The sequence below is a fragment of the Rhodnius prolixus genome, unplaced genomic scaffold, assembly GCF_049639745.1.
Source record: "Rhodnius prolixus isolate KJV_2025 unplaced genomic scaffold, Rpr scaffold_5, whole genome shotgun sequence".
NCBI classification, from domain to species: domain Eukaryota; kingdom Metazoa; phylum Arthropoda; class Insecta; order Hemiptera; family Reduviidae; genus Rhodnius; species Rhodnius prolixus.
This window is the reverse complement of record NW_027411624.1, coordinates 41,347,457-41,372,936: the sequence shown is the minus strand read 5'-3', so window position 1 is coordinate 41,372,936 and position 25,480 is coordinate 41,347,457. Positions and strand designations below refer to the sequence as shown.

The 25,480-nt window shown below is 32.8% G+C and overlaps 2 protein-coding genes and 1 non-coding gene across 6 annotated transcripts in view; all 3 read left to right on the top strand.

Annotated features, from left to right (window-relative positions):
• Positions 1-10,102: 10,102 nt before the first annotated feature.
• On the top strand, positions 10,103-12,836 carry LOC141457907 (uncharacterized). Its single transcript, XM_074135287.1, has 3 exons — positions 10,103-10,600; positions 10,688-10,783; positions 12,202-12,836. The coding sequence occupies exons 1-3, from the start codon at positions 10,243-10,245 to the stop codon at positions 12,261-12,263; spliced, it is 516 nt and encodes a 171-aa protein (XP_073991388.1). The 5' UTR covers positions 10,103-10,242; the 3' UTR covers positions 12,264-12,836.
• A 1,845-nt stretch (positions 12,837-14,681) lies between these two features.
• Positions 14,682-25,480, top strand: part of LOC141457938 (uncharacterized) — a 376,780-nt gene continuing 365,981 nt past the window's right edge. For 2 of the 4 annotated variants that reach the window (XM_074135333.1, XM_074135331.1), the window contains exons 1-2: positions 14,682-15,039; positions 16,777-16,824. In XM_074135333.1, the coding sequence (XP_073991434.1) occupies positions 16,802-16,824 (23 nt within the window). In that variant the 5' untranslated portion in view covers positions 14,682-15,039; positions 16,777-16,801. Of the gene's footprint in view, positions 15,040-16,776; positions 16,825-19,916; positions 20,169-25,480 lie in introns of those variants that run through there. The other 2 variants (XM_074135332.1, XM_074135334.1) reach the window with 2 other exon arrangements.
• On the top strand, positions 17,026-17,105 carry TRNAL-UAG (transfer RNA leucine (anticodon UAG)). Its single transcript has one exon. It is a non-coding gene; the product is annotated as a tRNA-Leu (tRNA).

Here is a 25,480-nt window from a genome sequence, read left to right as displayed (position 1 = left end):
TGTTTGTGCATTTCATAGTTAATATTAAGGCCAATGCTACATTGTACTTCTTGGATCGATCTATTTTGACAAAGAAGAAATAAAAACTAGTGGAAAAAGTTGAAATTTCCACCTAATTTCACTGTATTTCTGCTGGTTCTTAATTTCATAGTTAATAATAAGTACAATGCTAGATTGTACATCTTGGGTCGATCTATGTTGGCAAACAAGAAGTAAAAACTAGTGGAAAAAGTAGAAATAGTCTCCTAATTTCACTGTATTTCTGCTTTTTATGCATTTGATAGTTAATATTAAGAGCAATGCTAGATTGTTCAACTTGGGTCGATCTATTTTGACAAACAAGAAGTAAAAACTAGTGGAAAACGTAGAAATAGTCTTCTAATTACACTGTATTTCTGCATTTTCTGCATTTGATAGTTAATATTAAGAGCAATGCTAGATTGTACATCTTGGGTCGATCTATTTTGAGAAACAACAAGTAAAAAGTAATGGACAAAGTTGAAATTTCCTCCTAATTTCACTGTACTTCTACTGTTTGTGCATTTCATAGTTATTATTAAGGCCAATGCTACATTGTACTTCTTGGGTCGATCTATTTTGACAAAGAAGAAATAAAAACTAGTGGAAAAAGTAGAAATTTCCACCTAATTTCACTGTATTTCTGCTGGTTCTTCATTTCATAGTTATTATTAAGGCCAATGCTACATTGTACTTCTTGGGTCGATCTATTTTGACAAAGAAGAAATAAAAACTAGTGGAAAAAGTTGAAATTTCCACCTAATTTCACTGTATTTCTGCTGGTTCTTAATTTCATAGTTAATATTAAGAGCAATGCTAGATTGTACATCTTGGGTCGATCTATTTTGAGAAACAACAAGTAAAAAGTAATGGACAAAGTTGAAATTTCCTCCTAATTTCACTGTACTTCTACTGTTTGTGCATTTCATAATTATTATTAAGGCCAATGCTACATTGTACTTCTTGGGTCGATCTATTTTGACAAAGAAGAAATAAAAACTAGTGGAAAAAGTTGAAATTTCCACCTAATTTCACTGTATTTCTGCTGGTTCTTAATTTCATAGTTAATATTAAGAGCAATGCTAGATTGTACATCTTGGGTCGATCTATGTTGGCAAACAAGAAGTAAAAACTAGTGGAAAAAGTAGAAATAGTCTCCTAATTCACACTGTATTTCTGCTTTTTCTGCATTTGATAGTTAATGTTAAGAGCAATGCTAGATTGTTCATCTTGGATCTATCTATTTTAGAAAAGAAGAAGTAAAAAACTACTGGAAAAGAGCGAAATATCATCTAGGTTGAATATAATTCTCCTTTTTTTGTCTTTGAAAGTTAATAATAAGGCCAATGCTAGATTGTGTATCTTGGGCCGATCTATTTTGACAAACAAGTAGTAAAAACTAGTGGAAAACGTAGAAATAGTCTTCTAATTACACTGTATTTCTGCATTTTCTGCATTTGATAGTTAATGTTAAGAGCATTGCTAGATTGTACTTCTTGGGTCGATTTATTTTGAGGAACAAAAAGTAAAAGCTAGTGGAAAAAGTAGAAATTTCCACCTAATTTCACTGTATTTCTGCTGGTTCTTCATTTCATAGTTATTATTAAGGCCAATGCTAGATTGTACAACTTGAGTCGATCTATATTGGCATACAAGAAGTAAAAACTAGTGGAAAAAGTTGAAATTTTCTCCTAATTTCACTGTATTTCTGCATTTCATAGTTAATATTAAGACAATGCTAGATTGTTCATCTTGGATCTATTTATTTTAAAAAAGAAGAAGTAAAAAACTACTGGAAAAGAGCGAAATATCATCTAGGTTGAATATAATTCTCCTTTTTTTGTCTTTGAAAGTTAATAATAAGTCCAATGCTAGATTGTGTATCTTGGGCCGATCTATTTTGACAAACAAGAAGTAAAAACTAGTGGAAAAAGTAGAAATAGTCTCCTAATTTCACTGTATTTCTGCTTTTTATGCATTTGATAGTTAATATTAAGAGCAATGCTAGATTGCAGATCTTGGGTCGATCTATTTTGAGAAACAACAAGTAAAAAGTAATGGACAAAGTTGAAATTTCCTCCTAATTTCACTGTACTTCTACTGTTTGTGCATTTCATAGTTAATATTAAGGCCAATGCTACATTGTACTTCTTGGATCGATCTATTTTGACAAAGAAGAAATAAAAACTAGTGGAAAAAGTTGAAATTTCCACCTAATTTCACTGTATTTCTGCTGGTTCTTAATTTCATAGTTAATAATAAGTACAATGCTAGATTGTACATCTTGGGTCGATCTATGTTGGCAAACAAGAAGTAAAAACTAGTGGAAAAAGTAGAAATAGTCTCCTAATTTCACTGTATTTCTGCTTTTTATGCATTTGATAGTTAATATTAAGAGCAATGCTAGATTGTTCAACTTGGGTCGATCTATTTTGACAAACAAGAAGTAAAAACTAGTGGAAAACGTAGAAATAGTCTTCTAATTACACTGTATTTCTGCATTTTCTGCATTTGATAGTTAATATTAAGAACAATGCTAGATTGTACATCTTGGGTCGATCTATTTTGAGAAACAACAAGTAAAAAGTAATGGACAAAGTTGAAATTTCCTCCTAATTTCACTGTACTTCTACTGTTTGTGCATTTCATAGTTATTATTAAGGCCAATGCTACATTGTACTTCTTGGGTCGATCTATTTTGACAAAGAAGAAATAAAAACTAGTGGAAAAAGTAGAAATTTCCACCTAATTTCACTGTATTTCTGCTGGTTCTTCATTTCATAGTTATTATTAAGGCCAATGCTACATTGTACTTCTTGGGTCGATCTATTTTGACAAAGAAGAAATAAAAACTAGTGGAAAAAGTTGAAATTTCCACCTAATTTCACTGTATTTCTGCTGGTTCTTAATTTCATAGTTAATATTAAGAGCAATGCTAGATTGTACATCTTGGGTCGATCTATTTTGACAAAGAAGAAATAAAAACTAGTGGAAAAAGTTGAAATTTCCACCTAATTTCACTGTATTTCTGCTGGTTCTTAATTTCATAGTTAATATTAAGAGCAATGCTAGATTGTACATCTTGGGTCGATCTATGTTGGCAAACAAGAAGTAAAAACTAGTGGAAAAAGTAGAAATAGTCTCCTAATTCACACTGTATTTCTGCTTTTTCTGCATTTGATAGTTAATGTTAAGAGCAATGCTAGATTGTTCATCTTGGATCTATCTATTTTAGAAAAGAAGAAGTAAAAAACTACTGGAAAAGAGCGAAATATCATCTAGGTTGAATATAATTCTCCTTTTTTTGTCTTTGAAAGTTAATAATAAGGCCAATGCTAGATTGTGTATCTTGGGCCGATCTATTTTGACAAACAAGTAGTAAAAACTAGTGGAAAACGTAGAAATAGTCTTCTAATTACACTGTATTTCTGCATTTTCTGCATTTGATAGTTAATGTTAAGAGCATTGCTAGATTGTACTTCTTGGGTCGATTTATTTTGAGGAACAAAAAGTAAAAGCTAGTGGAAAAAGTAGAAATTTCCACCTAATTTCACTGTATTTCTGCTGGTTCTTCATTTCATAGTTATTATTAAGGCCAATGCTAGATTGTACAACTTGAGTCGATCTATATTGGCATACAAGAAGTAAAAACTAGTGGAAAAAGTTGAAATTTTCTCCTAATTTCACTGTATTTCTGCATTTCATAGTTAATATTAAGACAATGCTAGATTGTTCATCTTGGATCTATTTATTTTAAAAAAGAAGAAGTAAAAAACTACTGGAAAAGAGCGAAATATCATCTAGGTTGAATATAATTCTCCTTTTTTTGTCTTTGAAAGTTAATAATAAGTCCAATGCTAGATTGTGTATCTTGGGCCGATCTATTTTGACAAACAAGAAGTAAAAACTAGTGGAAAAAGTAGAAATAGTCTCCTAATTTCACTGTATTTCTGCTTTTTATGCATTTGATAGTTAATATTAAGAGCAATGCTAGATTGCAGATCTTGGGTCGATCTATTTTGAGAAACAACAAGTAAAAAGTAATGGACAAAGTTGAAATTTCCTCCTAATTTCACTGTACTTCTACTGTTTGTGCATTTCATAGTTAATATTAAGGCCAATGCTACATTGTACTTCTTGGATCGATCTATTTTGACAAAGAAGAAATAAAAACTAGTGGAAAAAGTTGAAATTTCCACCTAATTTCACTGTATTTCTGCTGGTTCTTAATTTCATAGTTAATAATAAGTACAATGCTAGATTGTACATCTTGGGTCGATCTATGTTGGCAAACAAGAAGTAAAAACTAGTGGAAAAAGTAGAAATAGTCTCCTAATTTCACTGTATTTCTGCTTTTTATGCATTTGATAGTTAATATTAAGAGCAATGCTAGATTGTTCAACTTGGGTCGATCTATTTTGACAAACAAGAAGTAAAAACTAGTGGAAAACGTAGAAATAGTCTTCTAATTACACTGTATTTCTGCATTTTCTGCATTTGATAGTTAATATTAAGAGCAATGCTAGATTGTACATCTTGGGTCGATCTATTTTGAGAAACAACAAGTAAAAAGTAATGGACAAAGTTGAAATTTCCTCCTAATTTCACTGTACTTCTACTGTTTGTGCATTTCATAGTTATTATTAAGGCCAATGCTACATTGTACTTCTTGGGTCGATCTATTTTGACAAAGAAGAAATAAAAACTAGTGGAAAAAGTAGAAATTTCCACCTAATTTCACTGTATTTCTGCTGGTTCTTCATTTCATAGTTATTATTAAGGCCAATGCTACATTGTACTTCTTGGGTCGATCTATTTTGACAAAGAAGAAATAAAAACTAGTGGAAAAAGTTGAAATTTCCACCTAATTTCACTGTATTTCTGCTGGTTCTTAATTTCATAGTTAATATTAAGAGCAATGCTAGATTGTACATCTTGGGTCGATCTATTTTGAGAAACAACAAGTAAAAAGTAATGGACAAAGTTGAAATTTCCTCCTAATTTCACTGTACTTCTACTGTTTGTGCATTTCATAATTATTATTAAGGCCAATGCTACATTGTACTTCTTGGGTCGATCTATTTTGACAAAGAAGAAATAAAAACTAGTGGAAAAAGTTGAAATTTCCACCTAATTTCACTGTATTTCTGCTGGTTCTTAATTTCATAGTTAATATTAAGAGCAATGCTAGATTGTACATCTTGGGTCGATCTATGTTGGCAAACAAGAAGTAAAAACTAGTGGAAAAAGTAGAAATAGTCTCCTAATTCACACTGTATTTCTGCTTTTTCTGCATTTGATAGTTAATGTTAAGAGCAATGCTAGATTGTTCATCTTGGATCTATCTATTTTAGAAAAGAAGAAGTAAAAAACTACTGGAAAAGAGCGAAATATCATCTAGGTTGAATATAATTCTCCTTTTTTTGTCTTTGAAAGTTAATAATAAGGCCAATGCTAGATTGTGTATCTTGGGCCGATCTATTTTGACAAACAAGTAGTAAAAACTAGTGGAAAACGTAGAAATAGTCTTCTAATTACACTGTATTTCTGCATTTTCTGCATTTGATAGTTAATGTTAAGAGCATTGCTAGATTGTACTTCTTGGGTCGATTTATTTTGAGGAACAAAAAGTAAAAGCTAGTGGAAAAAGTAGAAATTTCCACCTAATTTCACTGTATTTCTGCTGGTTCTTCATTTCATAGTTATTATTAAGGCCAATGCTAGATTGTACAACTTGAGTCGATCTATATTGGCATACAAGAAGTAAAAACTAGTGGAAAAAGTTGAAATTTTCTCCTAATTTCACTGTATTTCTGCATTTCATAGTTAATATTAAGACAATGCTAGATTGTTCATCTTGGATCTATTTATTTTAAAAAAGAAGAAGTAAAAAACTACTGGAAAAGAGCGAAATATCATCTAGGTTGAATATAATTCTCCTTTTTTTGTCTTTGAAAGTTAATAATAAGTCCAATGCTAGATTGTGTATCTTGGGCCGATCTATTTTGACAAACAAGAAGTAAAAACTAGTGGAAAAAGTAGAAATAGTCTCCTAATTTCACTGTATTTCTGCTTTTTATGCATTTGATAGTTAATATTAAGAGCAATGCTAGATTGCAGATCTTGGGTCGATCTATTTTGAGAAACAACAAGTAAAAAGTAATGGACAAAGTTGAAATTTCCTCCTAATTTCACTGTACTTCTACTGTTTGTGCATTTCATAGTTAATATTAAGGCCAATGCTACATTGTACTTCTTGGATCGATCTATTTTGACAAAGAAGAAATAAAAACTAGTGGAAAAAGTTGAAATTTCCACCTAATTTCACTGTATTTCTGCTGGTTCTTAATTTCATAGTTAATAATAAGTACAATGCTAGATTGTACATCTTGGGTCGATCTATGTTGGCAAACAAGAAGTAAAAACTAGTGGAAAAAGTAGAAATAGTCTCCTAATTTCACTGTATTTCTGCTTTTTATGCATTTGATAGTTAATATTAAGAGCAATGCTAGATTGTTCAACTTGGGTCGATCTATTTTGACAAACAAGAAGTAAAAACTAGTGGAAAACGTAGAAATAGTCTTCTAATTACACTGTATTTCTGCATTTTCTGCATTTGATAGTTAATGTTAAGAGCATTGCTAGATTGTACTTCTTGGGTCGATTTATTTTGAGGAACAAAAAGTAAAAGCTAGTGGAAAAAGTAGAAATTTCCACCTAATTTCACTGTATTTCTGCTGGTTCTTCATTTCATAGTTATTATTAAGGCCAATGCTACATTGTACTTCTTGGGTCGATCTATTTTGACAAAGAAGAAATAAAAACTAGTGGAAAAAGTTGAAATTTCCACCTAATTTCACTGTATTTCTGCTGGTTCTTAATTTCATAGTTAATATTAAGAGCAATGCTAGATTGTACATCTTGGGTCGATCTATTTTGAGAAACAACAAGTAAAAAGTAATGGACAAAGTTGAAATTTCCTCCTAATTTCACTGTACTTCTACTGTTTGTGCATTTCATAGTTATTATTAAGGCCAATGCTACATTGTACTTCTTGGGTCGATCTATTTTGACAAAGAAGAAATAAAAACTAGTGGAAAAAGTAGAAATTTCCACCTAATTTCACTGTATTTCTGCTGGTTCTTCATTTCATAGTTATTATTAAGGCCAATGCTACATTGTACTTCTTGGGTCGATCTATTTTGACAAAGAAGAAATAAAAACTAGTGGAAAAAGTTGAAATTTCCACCTAATTTCACTGTATTTCTGCTGGTTCTTAATTTCATAGTTAATATTAAGAGCAATGCTAGATTGTACATCTTGGGTCGATCTATTTTGAGAAACAACAAGTAAAAAGTAATGGACAAAGTTGAAATTTCCTCCTAATTTCACTGTACTTCTACAGTTTGTGCATTTCATAGTTATTATTAAGGCCAATGCTACATTGTACTTCTTGGGTCGATCTATTTTGACAAAGAAGAAATAAAAACTAGTGGAAAAAGTTGAAATTTCCACCTAATTTCACTGTATTTCTGCTGGTTCTTAATTTCATAGTTAATATTAAGAGCAATGCTAGATTGTACATCTTGGGTCGATCTATGTTGGCAAACAAGAAGTAAAAACTAGTGGAAAAAGTAGAAATAGTCTCCTAATTCACACTGTATTTCTGCTTTTTCTGCATTTGATAGTTAATGTTAAGAGCAATGCTAGATTGTTCATCTTGGATCTATCTATTTTAGAAAAGAAGAAGTAAAAAACTACTGGAAAAGAGCGAAATATCATCTAGGTTGAATATAATTCTCCTTTTTTTGTCTTTGAAAGTTAATAATAAGGCCAATGCTAGATTGTGTATCTTGGGCCGATCTATTTTGACAAACAAGTAGTAAAAACTAGTGGAAAAAGTAGAAATAGTCTCCTAATTTCACTGTATTTCTGCTTTTTATGCATTTGATAGTTAATATTAAGAGCAATGCTAGATTGCAGATCTTGGGTCGATCTATTTTGAGAAACAACAAGTAAAAAGTAATGGACAAAGTTGAAATTTCCTCCTAATTTCACTGTACTTCTACTGTTTGTGCATTTCATAGTTAATATTAAGGCCAATGCTACATTGTACTTCTTGGGTCGATTTATTTTGAGAAACAAGAAGTAAAAACTAGTGGAAAAAGTAGAAATAGTCTCCTAATTCACACTGTATTTCTGCTTTTTCTGCATTTGTTAGTTAATGTTAAGAGCAATGCTAGATTGCAGATCTTGGGTCGAGCTATTTTGACAAAGAAGAAGTAAAAAACTACTGGAAAATGCAGAAGTAGTCACCTACTTTGAATGGAATTCTTTGTTTTCTTTCTTTGAAAGATAATAAAAAGGGCAAGGCTAGAATGTGCATCTGGGGTCCATCTATTTTTAGAAACAAGAAGTAAAAACTAGTGGAAAAAGTAGAAATAGTCTTCTAATTTCACTGGAATGCAATTGTTTCTGCATTTCATAGTTAATGTTAAGGCCAATGCTAGATTGTACTTCTTGGGTCGAGCTATTTTGACAAAGAAGAAGTAAAAAATTACTGGAAAATGCAGAAATAGTCACCTAGTTTGAGTGGAATTTTTATATTCCTGACATTAAAGTCAATAATAAGGCCAATTCTGGATTGTGGTTCTTGGGTTAATCAGTTTTGAAAAAGGAGAAGTTAAGAACTACTGGAAAACGCCTAAGTAGTCACCTAGTTTGATTGGAATTCTTTGTTTCCTTTCATTGAAAGACAATAATAAGGCCAAGGCTAGATTTTGCATCTTGGGTCGATCTATTGTGAAAAAGTAGAAGGAAAAATCTACTGGGAGAAATTATAAATATAAAGAGAAATAAAGATACTTATTGCAAAACTACCCAATATTTTCCATTTCTTGTTTATGTAATTGTACATCCTAAACAAGCCAACTTAAGGTGTACGTACTAGCCCTGGGATTAAATAATGATGTGAAAGCAAGAAAGGATGGAAATTCTGGAAAAACTAACAAATATTTTCCGGTTTTTCCCTTTTTTTGAACTTTTTCTTCCAAAACTAGTTGAGCTAATGTGGTATGATGCAGCCCTGTCATAGAATAAGATTGTTAGATCGATAAAATTAGCAAACTATGAGAAAATCTAGACTTTCTATTTCTTCCATTTTTAGTTAACTTTTCTTACCTAATCTAACCTAATCTAGTGACCTACCCCTGCAATAGAATAAGTATGTTAGAACGTTAATATAAGGAATTTGTAGTAATACTGGCGATTTTCAATTTGTTCCCATTTCGGAACTCTTCCGTTCAAAATTACAAGTCTTAACTTGTATTCATGATCTTGGACGGTGATATAGAATGTTAGAAAGAAAAAAGTAAGGAATTTTACGAAAATGTGCAATATAGTTTCTATTTTTTTCCATTTATGCTAAGCTGTTACTTTGAAAAACCTGTCATTTAAACGGGAATAAAATATTTCTAGTAAATCTATGATTAGATTTTTTTTCTTTCTTTTTAAGATTTCTATTTGAAACACATTTTTCTGGCCTGTTAACTCTGATTTTTGGCTTCTTTCCTTAAATTCTTTTTCTATTTGTATTTGTATTTGTATTTTTGAGCCTTTATTTTTGATACAACAAATAAATTTGTGGAGTTTGTTAATTTTTTTTAGTGATAATGGTGACCTAATGTCACCATATTGTGTTCTTTTAGTGAGGTCAGTTTCAATATTTTAAATTTAAATATGTTCTTTAACCAATGAAAGTATTTATCGCTTGACGTTAAGTAAGAATAATATCTTACTTACTTTCTTTTTAATTTATTAAGATCACGGTTTGTGTATCAATTAAAAGCTTGTTTGGGATTGCTTTAATGCTTTTTAGGAGAAGCCTACGTAGTAAATGGGTTTTAATAAATATTATTACGCTTAAATGGATTATTGTTTGAAATTTATAATTCTAATCCGGGAAATTATAAAAAATCTTACAATTTTAAAAAAGGTAATATTTTATTCGATTCATTTCGATATTTTCTATCGATTCTTTAGCACTTTGATAAGGCAAACGACCATTATAAAACCTTCTTAAATTCTAGGTTAGTAAATACTAGTTTAGTGATATCGACACGAATTAGAATGGTTAACAGTGGTTTTGTTACTGTTATAATTTGGTTCTAAGTCTACTTTGGTAACTTTATAATTACGAAATATGTTTTGTTGGTCAAAGATGTAATGGAAATGAAAAAGAAGCATTTGAATTTCCTATCTTTAAAAAGAAGAACCATTAAGAGTATTGCAATTGCTTTGCTCACGGTTGGTACAGTATTTTGCATATATCAGGTATTAATGGCAAGAATGATAGATGAGGATGATCGTGAAAGATTGTCTAGCAATGTACATAGAAGAAAGTTTGGTAATTTAATGCAAACGAATAATGACGACCAATATTTTATTTGCCACCCTAGTGGAGTCAAAATATCTGTTAATTTTATTAATGATGATTACTGCGATTGTCCTGATGGTAGCGATGAAACGCAAACTAATGCTTGTCCTGAAGCTAGCTTTCAGTGTCATCATAGGTTTAAAATTGGTTTGTAAATGTGTTTCTCATAATATTATTAAAAACATTCTGGCTCTTATACCAGCGTTTTCTGATTTTACTTTATTATGTTAATAGTGAAAGTACCATCCAGTCGGGTCAATGATGGTATCTGCGATTGCTGTGATGGCTCTGATGAAGACAAATCTATAAAAACTCTCATCAACTTAAAAGGTTAGTAACTTCTCAGTATAATCTCCCAACTAGATACACTATTCCGTTTGATGTATTTATAGTTTCATTTATACTTGAAAAGTAGCGTCTCTTATCTGATTGTAATGGTTGTTTTGTTGTCAAAATGGTATGGGCGCTTTAGGAAAATCACTTAAGTTTGAATAATTAAGGTGACCATCCTCAGTCCCTTAGGACTATTTGCCATTTTTATTTTGTTTAAGTGTGGTTCAAGTAAGGTAAGGTTAAGGTTAAACATTGCCTTTCGCTGATATAAATGAATATATGTGTATCCACATATTTATTACAGCATACTTTTTGATCCTACCAATAACTATTGGCATAAGCATCATTATTGGGTTCTAAGAACTTCATTTTACATGAGCTAATATTGCTATTTTAATGTTTAAAGTGAATTGTTGTCCTGTTGGAATAAAGTTTTTTAATGAAGCCATTTTTCACCTCTTTTACTGAACTTTATGATTGTCGCTCCTATCTAGGGCCCTTCCAAGATTATGTGTAATTCTCTATCAAGAGTTTGCCACAGTCTCCAGTGAATCTGGTTTTAAAGAATGTTAAAGAGAATTGTTTTTAGTAACAGGCACTGTTTACCAAAATATTCTTTGGATGCATGGAGTACAGTTCTTGCATACAGTTGAATAATAATATTTCCTAAACCCATTAGTCAAACTTTACTCAAATTCAGTCAATCTGAATATAGGTTGGCAACGCGACACCTAGCTCCCAAGATCACATCAGGAGAGTTTCTCCTCACTAGCTGGCTCCTGTAAACCTGTATCTCTGATTGTGACGCTGAACGCTTAGGAAAGTAATGCACAATCTGTTGTGTGACATTACATTTAAATGTCATAATTATTTTTCTTCCTTATTGGCATCGCAGCCTTTAAGAGCTTTAGCCTTATCCACTACTTCCCTCTTTTTTTCGTTTAATCCGACGTCTTATCCCAACACCCCAATCCCGTAACCGGGATCTTCTTTTTCTTCTCTCTCCCTTAACAACTTCTTTACTATTCTTAATTCCTCTATCCTCTGCAGCTTTCCAAAACATCTCAGCTTTATCCTTTTTACCATCCCAACAATATCCTGTTCATTATTCACTTGGTATGATTGCTAGCTAGACCCAATCCTTCATATAAAGGTTTTCTCTTTTATCAGCCCGAATACCTTCTTCAACATTTTCTCTTACCTCTTTCCTTCCTTTTAGGTAGTGTACCTTAAGTGATCACCATCAATAAGATGGTTTTTATAAATTATCTACTTAGCTTTCCTGGATAACTTTTTGAATCGCAGAAATTTCTGCAATAGTTCTTTAAGTATAAATAATTTTCAAAAAAATTATATATATTATTATTATAATTTTATCTTTTTGTGTAATTATTTGTTTTTATCTTTTGTTTCAGAAAGTGTTCAGAAAAAAATAGGTCAGTTTCTATCACCTTGTCCAAATGTATGTCCAAGATAAGGATTGATATTGTTACTAACTATACATTACCATTATCTTGATGAGAGAAAGCTATTAATCAAGGACAAACGATAAAGAGCATCAAGTAAATAAAATAAAATAAAGTAAATAATTTAGCATTTCATACATTGACACAAAAAAGGCAATAGGTTATTGTATAGTTACGTTCTATTGCCTTATTATATATTGTTTAATATTGCAACTATTTTTAGCTTCTAAGCTTATGAAAGTTTATGTAAACAAAAATGTTAAAATAAATTTTAAGTTTGTATATATTATATTGTTTAATATTCAACTATTTTTAGCTTCTAAGCTTATGAAAACAAAAATTTTAAAATAAATTTTAAGTTTTTTATAGTTTTTGACTACCAACAGTGGCGTATGCTCTATGAATCAGGGTGGCAGACATTTTTTTAACTTACACTAATTTACCCTATAAATTACGGTTAAGGCAAATTCTATTTTATTGTTTAAACTTTTTACAATTAATAACAAAAAGGGGCACAGTTTGTTTAAAAATCGAAACCAATTGTAAATAATTTAAATTAAGATTAAAAGACTGGTTTTTGTCCACTAGTTTTTTTTAATCAAGTCCTATCTTATTAAAACAGTATTTAGATACTTATAGAAGGGAAGCAGCTGGCTTTCCAGTGGATTCTGGCACATTGTGGATTACCAGGGAACGAGCAGGCCGATAACCTTGCGAAACAGGGAAGTCAATGTGATCAGCCCGACCACGCAGTGTGTTACGCATCGGCTAAAAGAGTTATAGGTAACCACATAATGGGGAAATTACACGCGGAATACAGGAGCACGGCCGCTGGAAAGCAGTGGGCAACACTGCTGGAAAAGGAGATACCTGCCGGCCTCCCAAGAAAAGAGTCTGTCGTGCTCTTCCGAGGAATTACAGGGCACGACTAACTACAAGCACACCTCCACAAAAATAGGTATTAGGGACTCACCGATTTGCCCATTGTGCAATGACGGTTCGATGATTGTTAAGCATTTGAACGAGTGCCCGGCACTACAGGGCATGACCACTATGTACGAAAGATATTGTTGGGCTGCCAGAGAGAAAATGGCTTAACGCCTTTGTCGCGGGATAAGAAATAAAAAAAATAATAAAAATTAAAACAGTATCTAAAAGTAAATTGAATACTGTATTTAAAAAAAAAAATACTGTTAATATTAACTTGCACATGATCTACAGTTGTGTGGGTTTATTCTCGTGCGTCATATTGACAGAAATGTTAGCAACATTAGAACTTAGGCAAATAGCTGAGAATTTTCACAAGAAGTATGTTTATTTTTTTGGTAATGTAAGAGCAGATAAAGCAATGGCTACAAGGGAAAATGCATCCTTGAAGACTTCTTCTGAAGAATTTAATTTCAAATATTAATAAGACATAAGTTCATTCAGGTGAAAGTTTCTGTATCGAAAGTATTCGTTAGATGCAAATCACCTGGTAGGCAGAAATTATAGGAAAAAAAAAATCAAGATGAAGGTGGTTTCGTTAAAGATCTCCAAGGTAAGCTCAGCTTGTAGTGCTGTAAAAATAAGAACTATTGCAGATTATGCCTTCATAGGGTATGAAACTCTGAAAGATATCATAGTGCTTAAGGCTGGAAACATAGTGGAGCGGCGAGCAAAGCGGCGATGATAGCTGCTTCAGATCAAAGAGAGCGGCGAGCAAAGAGTCGCATGCACATAGTGACGAGTTTAGACACGTTTCTCCTTTCGACGAAACAAGATGGAGGAACTATTTCTATATGAAAATTTGGTATTTGCAGCAGCTTAGTAGTAGGAGCTGCAGTGTACGTGATATAAATAAGTCTAGAAATGGACTTGGTGAATTTCATCACTTGTACCAACAACTACGGGAGCATCCTGGCAAGTTTCATGCGTATTTTCGAATGTCTATATCAACATTTGATTACATTAACTTGTGTTTGATTTAGCCGCTTTGCTCTTCGCTATCATCGCCGGCTCCACTATGTTTCCAGCCTAAGAGAGTTCTACCCGTACTACAGAATTCATTCTTGGTAAGACCCATTATGCGTCACCACCAATTATTTATTCCGCCCCCCCCCCACCTGAGGCAACGATATTCTAGGCATAGATGTTTTTTTCTTGGGAAGAATTACACTAAACAGGAAGGGAAAGAATTTACACAACTGATAGCGCGCCTAAAAATTAGCCCAACATCCCAGGTTCAAATCTTGCTGGGTACCCTTACAGTTTCAGACAAATTATTCATACACATTATCAACAATTATTCTTTATTTTTTTGTTCAACTAATTCTCATGTAGAGTTATCATAACTAGTTATTTAATGAGTTTTAAACATAAATATTCAAAAAAAATTAAATACAACATGCATACAATTTGTGAAAAGAAATATTCAATAGTTGGTAACAATGACATTCTGTGGGCTCGGTGGGGTGATTTTAAAAGTTATGCTTTATTTACGTTATTGGTTTTAGTGAATTTTCTATAGTTTTGTGTTAATTTTGTGTTTAGTAAAATATTGGGGAAAGAACCTATCATTTTTCACCACAAGTAAATCCTACTGTAAGAAAGATTTTAGTTTGTTGTTCTGTGTGTAATTCATTTTGTAAACACTGCACTTGGTTTGTTGTGTTCCATAAATAGTAATCTAGTTTTTTTACTTCTTAGTGAATATTTTTGATAATCAATGTTTAGTTTAAACATTCAAAGTGTAAGAGTGATCGTAAATTTAAAAGAAAAGTTACTAAGCGTCTAACAGTCTCTCAGGTTTGTTTATTTTATGTCTATTCACCCACTTGTTGAATACCGAGATTTACAGTTGGCTAACAAGAGTAATCTTTTTACTATTTTTATTGGACCAAAAACAAAAAAATCAGATGGTCTAATGTCATATTTACCTTTAAAATCATGTTTAATGGTTATATTATTGTCGGCGTTTAGTTGGGTTACTTCAAATCAAATGGTGATTGGAATTCAGTATTTTCAACAGTACAGCATTTTACATTAGCTAAATTAATTTTGCCTTCAATTGCAAAACCTTTATTTTTTTCTTCTGCTTATTTGATTTGTTTGTTTAAAAAGAGAGAACTTGATAAGTAGGCAGAGCGTTAAGAAAGAGTTTTTAAACTTCGTTGATAAACAGTGAACCAATAATTATTATTACTTGAATAGTGTTTAATTTTTGTTCTTTTCAACTTATCAATTATTCTCCTAACTTCAACATTCTTGACGTAAAGTTTATGTTATCACAAACATCTTGGTTTTCATACTTTGCATAGATATACCATTAAAATAATGCCCTGTTTTTTCTAGTAAGGTTTGATTTTTAGTGAAGTTTTTCCAAAATCAGTTGTTCATTCGCAAAATAAACCTGGAAGAAGAAAACTGAAAGAGATAGAATTGGCTCAAATCTGCTGTATTATCTAATGGGATTTAAGTGTTCTAATGGGACCTAAGCTTTGCCTTTGTTTGTGCTGATAATGTGGAATGTCTGACAGTCACAAAGTCGAACATTACGTTGAATAATTATGTATTTTTGTGCTGTAGTATGTACTTAAGTAATTACTTAAATCAGCTTACTCTGTAGCTTCTTCTAGCATTGTCTCTGATTCATTGAGAGAGTTTCCTCTATCTCACAATTCATGGCCATATTTCTAAATTACGATAAGTGATAACGACTTTGATAACAATAGGATCTGTTTCATTCATTAGATATTTGATTCCTTTGACTTGATGGATGCATTTTGCCTGACTTATACCTAAGTTCACTCACAAACTAATTTCAGGTGGCATTCAATGGGATTCCCAAGACGTGGTTTACTTCTAACTTGAACGATGCATATTTCCCAAATAATAACTAGTCAACTTAAAACAAATTATCTGTGTCTGAATTGGGTTACATTAGACGTACAGTTTTGCCCAACAATGATGTTTCGGTAAACTTCTATTTACATTAGAAATAACAGCGTTTAAAGAATCAAAGAGCCAACAAATTTTTACCGAATATTTAACCGGAGTTTGGTAACAATAACTGCCCTTAAAGAAGCAATGACCTATCGTTTGACTTCTTGATTCTGAAAGTACAGAAATCTCATGTGACTAAGAAAAGAAACCAAACAAGTACTGAGGTTGCCTATTGTTGATCTCTTCAGATCTCGCCCAGAGTTCATTTTCCACCACTGTACGACGAGAATCAATCTAAGACCTAAACCTAGAGAGGTAGTTTGTTCATGTTCAAGTAACTGTTGGTCATAAGCATTTACTTTCTTGGGCACTCACTTTTAGACCCAGCATGCTCTTTAATTTTTGTTCTATTCTTCTAAATAAGGACAACCCTTTTTTTTAAAAAAAAAAAAATATTGAGGCAATAACTTATCAATTATTAGAAATAGTTAATCCCCTAAATCCCCGAGAACTTTTTCTTCCGAAGGAATAGTTTTGGCGTTCTACTCGATAACCATTTTTATTAAATGTATTATTTATTAATTTCATTTTTGTTCAAAGGTGCTGACTTGTTGAGGGCCATGCGATGATGTCTATATCAAATCAAAGGTAAGATTAAAAAAAATAAAAAAATGGATCGTCTTTAGTTTAATTTATTACTTTTGTTTGTTTTAATTATTTATTTATTTATTTTAATGCATTTAACTGCTGATTTTATTGTCTAACAAATAAAAATACTCGTTTTTTTACATCGTAATGCATATAATGAAATGATTTGTGTTTGGTTGTAACCTCTCGGTCACATGTGAAGGTAGCGTGGCCGAGCGGTCTAAGGCGCTGGTTTTAGGCACCAGTCCGAAAGGGCGTGGGTTCGAATCCCACCGCTGCCACTAATTTTTTTTTTTAATTTATTTTCATGTACTTTTATTTTTATTACTAATCAACAAAATTTATCCGATTTGGTGTTGAATTAGGAAGAAATTTGAATGCCAGAAGTGAATTAATAACAATATAAAAATAAGAAGAAGTCTGGTAACTAAATCATATTCCTAGATCATAGAGATTTCATTTTCATCGTTTTAAACACGATAAAACTAAATGGAAAATATTAACTACTTCCTGTTTGAGTTTATCCTGTTTTGCTCGTGGATGTAGCATAAACCAAAATGTTAATAGGGAAAAGGAAGTTGTTTCCCTAAATAGATAACCCAACCACATCCGTATTTCTACCTCTTACTTTGCTGAAGATTGGACTCGAGAGAGAAGGATAGAGTGAACGAAGAGAGAGAGCAAATAGGGTGACGGCACAAGCGGCCGCCTTATTTAGGAAATAGACTTTAACAGAGTTTGTACTTGGAGTTCTCTCGACAAGTAAGGAAATTACCAGCTTTTCTACCTCACTCAAGCCTTCCGTTTCTCCCACCACCACCAACTCAATCCAGATTTGCCAACCACAGCGGAGGACCTCTCTCTTCTTGTCTGCATTCCTTCAACTTGTTACAAATTTCCTTGCCAAGATTTACGAAGATAACCTAATCGACAGTGCCAGATTTGTTTATTAACATTGTCCCATAACAGTTATCGTTATAACGTTATATTTCTTCACTAACTTAAAAATTAATGGCTAATTATAAACTACCACACACCGATATCAAGTGTATTGTAGCAAAAATAGCACTACAAAAAATGGCCAGACAGATTACAGTAATGGTAATAAAGGAAGATTCTACAAAACTATGTGTAGATCAGTTACCAAGTCAACCATGGTTTAAGGGAACTGTCACTGAATAAATGGGTTGTTACGACAATAAGCAGGCTGAGAGGAGCGAACCATACGGAGTGCGGATCCGTATCTTCACAGGATCAACAAAAAGGTCCTCCTCTCTCCTCTTTGCGTAGATTGCTGATGAGGAGGAAGATTTCAAGACAATATAATAATGGATATGTCCACATTATGTGAGTACAAAGAAAACGAATGTTTGACGACATATACAGGGTATTTAGATGCACCATTTCGCTACGAAGACATAATATTCTCCACCAACATCTATGTGCTTAAATCTATATGAATAGAAATATGAATGTATTTAAAAGTTATAGAATGAATGGAAGAAAATTATTACTGAAGGATTACGTGATTTTAATTCAGGTTAAGCTATAAGGATGGCAGGAATATAGAGTACTGGATCCATCGGTTAGAAGCTCCTAGACGATGCTGGCTGTATGGCGGAAGCCAATGCCAAACAAAGAAAACAAAAAAAAACTTCAAAATTAATTTGATAATTTTAAATATAATCGCATATAATTGGATCTGAAACATACATTTTGCCAAGGAAGTGGTGAATATTTGTGGACTTCTCGTTCAAATTTGTTTTTGCTAAGGCGCTACGGTAACCGAAGCAAAGACTTCAAAGCTAAATTGTATCGTTGGCTTACTGAGTTGGTTCGTCAGTCTAGGCCAGGGATGGCGAACCTTTTGGAGACGTGGGTCAAATTTTGTTCATTATTTTTAAGTACTAGCTCTTGGGTCGCTAATGCCCATTTGCACGAGAGTTAAGTTTAAAAGTTTTAAACTGAATATTTTCAAAACTAAACATCTTTAAAATTCAAAGTTGGCTTAACGGGGTAAAACGGGACGAAACAAGTGCTATGGAAGTCTCTTTTTACAAACATAACTGAACAAAACCTTACAAAAGTTGTGTTTTATCTGAAGAAAAATCTAAATATGGTTATTTGCTTTGGGTTATCGATTTTTTTTTTTTAACAAACAAAATATGAGTAAAATTATACATTTTATTTGATATTTTGTAAACACTTTTGCTTTGTTTCAAATACTACAAAAGTATTTGAAGAGAGAGAGAGAGAGGAGCGAGAGAGAAAGGATATGGTGAGCTAAAGTTCGCCTGAGGGTTTGCTGAATTCAAAGTAGGTTCACACCCAACTGCATGCCCTATATGGCGATGTCAGTGTGTGTTTTCTATGTTGTTAGATACAAAATGTAGGATTATTATGGAAAGAGACGCCAACAGATGATAACGATAGTTCATTTCTCCTACAAGTGCTGATGATTAACAATATCAAAGGATCATTTGAAGGTTACCCTAGGGCGTATTGCTTTAAAGCACCCACCTTAAAATCATAATTAGTATCCAACCAAACACATTATGCTAAACGCCCAAAATTCTTGCAGATAAGCAAATAATTAGCAAGAATTACGAGTTTATGTCGTTGTTAAGAAAAAGTCGTGTGAGTGATTCCACCTTTTATTTATCACAATCAATTTCTTTTCTAATAAATTTAGTCAGAAAATGTGACATAAAACATGCTCTCATAAATGCTGGTAAATAACATTAAAAATTCTTTGAAAAACTCGCTAAGAATTAATAGTTAAAACATAAAATTAATGTATATTAAATATGCCTTCAGGAAATAAATAATAAATACCGAGTTTTATTAAGTCTACCAAATTTAATAAGAAGTAATTCTCTCTCACTCTGCATAAATAAAACAAAATATAATTACAATTATTTAACAAAAGTAAACAAACCAGCCTTTTACTTGGTTATCTTGAAAGTGGCAAGGTTACATGTATTGTTATAGTAATATAGTATTATTTGAATTTTAATTTATCAAGTGTTGGCATCACTGACCAAGTTTTATATCCTTTTCTTGTTAGCCAGCAACTTTACGTACCAGTTACCGGCGGCCATCTTTTTTTATTTCATAGCTCTTGTTACTCCTTTACTTTTTCGTATAGTTTTTAATTGTTTTTAAAGTGTGGAACTCTTGTATCAATAATTGTTAATAAGTTATTTTTAGTGCATAATCTGTAATAATATTATTTTAAAGTGGTGATAGTGTTGTTAAATTTGTGGAAACATTTTTGTGAATGACTACAAGTGCCCAAATTCTAGTTGAGTCTGCCAAAGTAATGATCAAAATTGTGAAATAAGGTACGATTTTAATTTAAACTTAGTTCTTAATTATTTTCTTAAGATGTTTACTAATTAATAATGTATTCCTACTTATTCATTAATGCTAAATCATTAGTTAGTTCTAATTACTAGTTACAAACGACATTGTGTAAAGGGCTGTTTAAAATACTCGTACTTAAAACGTTGATTGCTGTAATTTCTGGTAGTTTAAACGATATTCATTGGATTAACAAATCAATTAATACGAAAGATTAATAATCTCTTAATTAATACTATTTCTAATTCAATTTTTAAACATTTTATTTCGTTAAAAGTACTTGAGTTTGTTGTAATTAACGCTAGGAGCGCTGCATTCTAGTTCATGCCTTAATTCGTATTTCTTCGTTGCTGTATTCTATCTTAAAATGTTCACCTAAAGTAAATAAAACTTCTTCTTCCAAAATTTATAGTTTAGTTTAGTAAACTATTTTCAAACTATTTTGTGAATCTTGCTGTCGTTTGATTTTGAATCAGAACTAAGTAACCCTGATTGGATTTTCAGTTTTTGAGTTTCCATGTTGATTTCTTAAATCAGTTTCTTTAGATTGTGCATGTTTTTATGAAAAATGTTAAAAGCTTAAGATGTTCTCAAGCATACATAAAATGGCTAAAAATTAATTTTACATCTGTTACAAACAAGAAGGTTTAATGATTATTTGGTAATTTTGGGAGAGTTGCGTTTAATTACCAAAAAAAATTTGGAAACCTCCTGCCACCATATTTAAGTGATCGATATCTTTCATGTTAAGGATCAAACTTATTCCTTAATTTATCAAATAATGCTCTTTACGCAACTTGTGAAACATGTACTGTGCCTTCAAAGGTGCCTCCTCTGGCTCGCAAGCCAGGTTAGCCTGGAGGTTATCAACTGCTCTCTGTATCTATTCTTATTTTCATTTGGACTTGTTCATTTTAATCCCTAAGTTTTTTTTTTACTTTATTTTATTTGTAATATCATTTTTAGTAATAGTTACTTTTTCTTGTATAAAAAACCGTATTCCCAACATCGATTTTACAGGATGTGAGATTCTTCTCGAGTCCAAGAACACATAAAATAGTATTTCCTTCCGTGTAATCTTGGATGTTTTATACGTGTTTTTTTTTACAATTTCCTTGGTTCCCATGTCAACTATTTGCGGATTATCTTGTACGCATCTGTGATGACTCTACAGTATCCATTATCCAAATATCCTTTTATTTATTTATTTTTTTATTTCTACCTTTAGTTAGATAAGATGTTTGCTTTGTCACAAATAGGCACCTGCTTCCTGGCTCTTTTTTTGTATATATATATATATATATATATATATATATACAGGGTGTCCCAAGGTATACAGATAACGACTTTTTCTCGGAAACTAAGATAGCTAGAAAAAAACTAAAAAATACGTGTTCCCTTAGTTTTTTGTTAGGAATCCAAATTTACTTTGTAAATTTTTTTCGGTGCTTCCAGAAGCGAGATACAGGCACCAACTTCATTTTTTCAAATGGGGAGGTGGGGTTTTTATTTCAGAAATAGATTCCTCTATTTTTTTTAAGAAAAATTTACTTGAACAGTTTTTTTTCTGTGAGCAATGTTTTACAAGTTATGAATGAAAACATGATTCTTATAAGAAATGTCAAAATGATAATATTATAACGGTTTTTTGATAGAATAAGAAGAGAAGTACTATTTTATTATAAATTTTACTCCCCATTAATATTACAGATCATGCTCGAATTGGCCTCCACTATTAGAGATGCATAGACATGCACTTTCCCGCCAATTGCCCCTTACTGCCAAAGAAATAGATTCGGCTTTAACCGACTTACAGGTATCTATTATTCTCTGCTTTATTCATCTACAGATGCCATCCCAGCTTGATTCTGATACACCCAGATTTAGAAATGCTTTTAGGCAAGCAGAAATAAGGAAAGAAAGAAAAAAGTTATGAATAATCACCTTGTTTTTCGGGTATCCCTAAAGGAAATAGTCCATAGGTGTCAAATCCGGTGAGAGAGGTGGCCATTGAATCGCCCCCGTGTCGATATAACACCATCAGGCATGTAAAGAGATGTCTCGATAGGCAATTTGATGGGCGTGTTATATCAACTCGGGGGGCGATTCAGTGGCCACCTCGTTCACCGGATTTGACACCTATGGACTATTTCCTTTGAGGATACCTGAAAAACAAGGTGATTATTCATAACTTTTTTCTTTCTTTCCTTATTTCTGCTTACCTAGAAGCATTTCTAAATCTAGGTGCATCAGAATCAAGCCGGGATTGCATCTTTAGATGAACTAAAGCAGAGAATAATAGATACCTTTAACTCGGTTAAAGCCGAATCTATTTTTTTGGCAGTAAGGGACAATTGGCAGGAAAGAGCATGTCTATGTTTAACTTGTATCCAAAACAATTATTGGACGTGGCCATATAAATTCACATTCTTCCGTTCTCCACCACAAAATTCTTCCTTAAAGTCAGTAGGCCTTTCCTATCCTTAATAACTAAAGTTCAGAACGTCTTAAGTGCTCCCTGTCAAAACACTGAAAAAAAGTTCCGCACTTCAGTGGTTAACTTAAACCTGTGTGAGGACATGCTTTCAGCCACTCGTGAGTCCCTAAATACTTTTTAAATCAAGTCACTTTTGACAAATTCATTTTTATCTGTAAATCATTGAAAAGTCGAATTGACTGCAATCTAAGTGCTCTAAAGGTCAAAAAGTGGACATCCGTTAGGGTGTAAGTTGTAACTAAAGATATCTTAAGCCACTTTTATGGCCTCCTATTTACACTTATAACTGTGATTACGTGGCATGTTTAACTGGAATAATTCAGGGATTATCACTGAAATTGATGATAAGTTACGAGTTTTGGGACACGCTTAACTCTGGCCACAGCCAACAATTCAGAGCTACTGTCATTTCTTAGACTTTGATTTGCAGCATCCACCCACTAAATATATTTGTGATATTGAATGGTTGTTATCGATACGATGTGTACGGGTAATCAAATTGCCATTGAAAGTATATACGTGTATATATACTATATAGACGCTAGAGGGAAGAATTGCTGAGTGTGAAAGATATATCCTTCCAGCAGGGCGTTGTAAACTGTGTGACGTCATAGATACTGGTACACAATTCCACGTCATCAAAATATCATCTCTTGTCACTAGCTAGCTTTACACACCACTCTTACTGCAGCAGCATTTCTTTGCTGTCTATAACTCCGGCCAGGGCTGCCAGTGGAGCACTTCCGGCACGTTTTTATATTGCCTTCCCACTTTTAGTGCTAATGGCTTTGTATCATTTTCACATTTTGATCAATTTTTTTCCTTGGCTTTATAGTGTGTTTGCATTTCTATATTATTGACAATTTTTTAAAACATTGCTTATTTAATATTTATCAGGTTCGGTTGATTGTCAGCTGTTTTTGATATTAAGTGTCGGTCTTTTCTGATTGATTGGTTGATTTAAATAGGTTTTCCTAAAGGATTTTCTCACCATACTAACAATCAATCCTTAATTCCCTCCCCATCAAGAACCAGGATTAATCCAACTTTCTTAAGTTTCCCTTTCTTCAGCGCTTCCTCAGATCTATTTTTTTTGTCTTCTTTTGTCCTCTTCAGGGTTGTGAGTTATGGTGAAGGCAGCATCCTTCCAAGAGGAACTGGTGGGATGCAATACATTGGATAAGGAATAAGAATTGAATAAATAAATGGTATATATAGTGGTGCAGTATACTCTTCTAAGGGTATGATTTACTCTACAGTGAAGTTCTTGCCTTTGTGTGTGGCCCTAGTTACGGTAAACAGAAGAGGGAGATGATACCTGGAGAAGGTACGCGAACCCGGTTGGGTTATATCAGTTGAATGAAGGATTGGTAAGCTTTGCCATGGATAAGCACACTGGGCACGTCTCAGACACAACAATCTTCCCCCGCTCCTTCCCGCACACTACGCTCCTCTACCAATCTAAATCTTTTTTCTGTCTTATTGCCCACGCTCTCTCTGTCTCTCTCTCTCTGGCCCTGTAAGACTTCCGCTAGCCACGTGTATTCTCAGCGCTCAGTTTCCGGTTTTATGTATTCACTCTGTATGCTTACATCCAGTTTACGTAGTATACTAGAAATATATTCGTTCTTAGATTGCATCTGCTTCCAAGACTAGGCTATCTTAGACTTTCTTGTAGACTTAACGTCTTGCCTTCCAGTAAACTGGAGTCTGATCTCTTGATTCTGTTCCCAGGAGTTCAGCTATAATCAAGCGAGCTCTATTATTATTCTTATTATTACTATATTATTTTTTTTTTTTTGGCGCATCAACAGCTGAGGTCATTAGCGCCCGGAGCTTTTTCCAGTGCACTGCCGGCCTCCGGACAGTGTTCTCTCTTTACAGACAACACTGTCCATCACCGGACAGTGAGCTGTAAGAAGCTCCTAGGAAGAGAAAATCTAAGGGTCAGCAGCTAGATTCGAACCCGGGACCCCCGCGTGGGAGCCCAGTATGCTAACCTCATAGCTAATCCCTTCCCTCCCCTTATTATTCCCTTCCCTTATTATTATTATTATTATTATTATTATTATTATTATTATTATTATTATTACAAAGGCGCCACGGTCGCCGAGAGGTTATAGTCTAGCCCCACAAAGCTAAGATGTATTGTTGGTTAGTGGGTACGATTCCCTCGGTCTAGGTCTTGGATTTTATTTAATGGTTAATATGAGAAATTTATATCAAAGTATGTTAGGCGGTTATAGGCTATACCCGCAAAGCTAAGATGTATTGTTGGTTTAGTGGATTCGATTCCCCCGGTCTCTAGGCCTAGGATTTTATTTAATGGTTAATATGAGAAATTTATAGTAAAGTATGTTAGGCGGTTATAGGCTAGACCCGCAATGCTAAGATGTATTGTTGGTTTAGTGGGTTCGATTCCCGGTCTGTAGGTCTTGGATTTTATTTAATGGTTAATATGAGAAATTTATAGTTAAGTATGTTAGGAGGTTATAGGCTAGACCCGCAATGCTAAGATGTATTGTTGGTTTAGTGGGTTCGATTCCCAGGTCTAGGCCTTGGATTTTATTTAATGGTTAATATGAGAAATTTATACTAAAGTATGTTAGGCGGTTATAGGCTAGACCCGCAAAGCTAAGATGTATTGTTGGTTTAGTGGGTTCGATTCCCGGTCTTAGGCCTTGTATTTTATTTAACGGTTAATGAAAGAAATTTATAGTAAAGTACGAGTATGTTTGCTGGTCGCCTCCATCCACGACACCTTATTTGATAGTTGGACGTAAAGCCCGCTTGAAA

Bases quoted from the DNA above. Each gene is read 5' to 3' on its own strand.
- LOC141457907 (XM_074135287.1), top strand. From the start codon at position 10,243: ATGGAAATGAAAAAGAAGCATTTGAATTTCCTATCTTTAAAAAGAAGA. The intron at 10,601-10,687 runs GTTTGTAAATGT...TTATGTTAATAG, and splicing joins TCATCATAGGTTTAAAATTG to TGAAAGTACCATCCAGTCGG. The intron at 10,784-12,201 runs GTTAGTAACTTC...CTTTTGTTTCAG, and splicing joins AACTCTCATCAACTTAAAAG to AAAGTGTTCAGAAAAAAATA.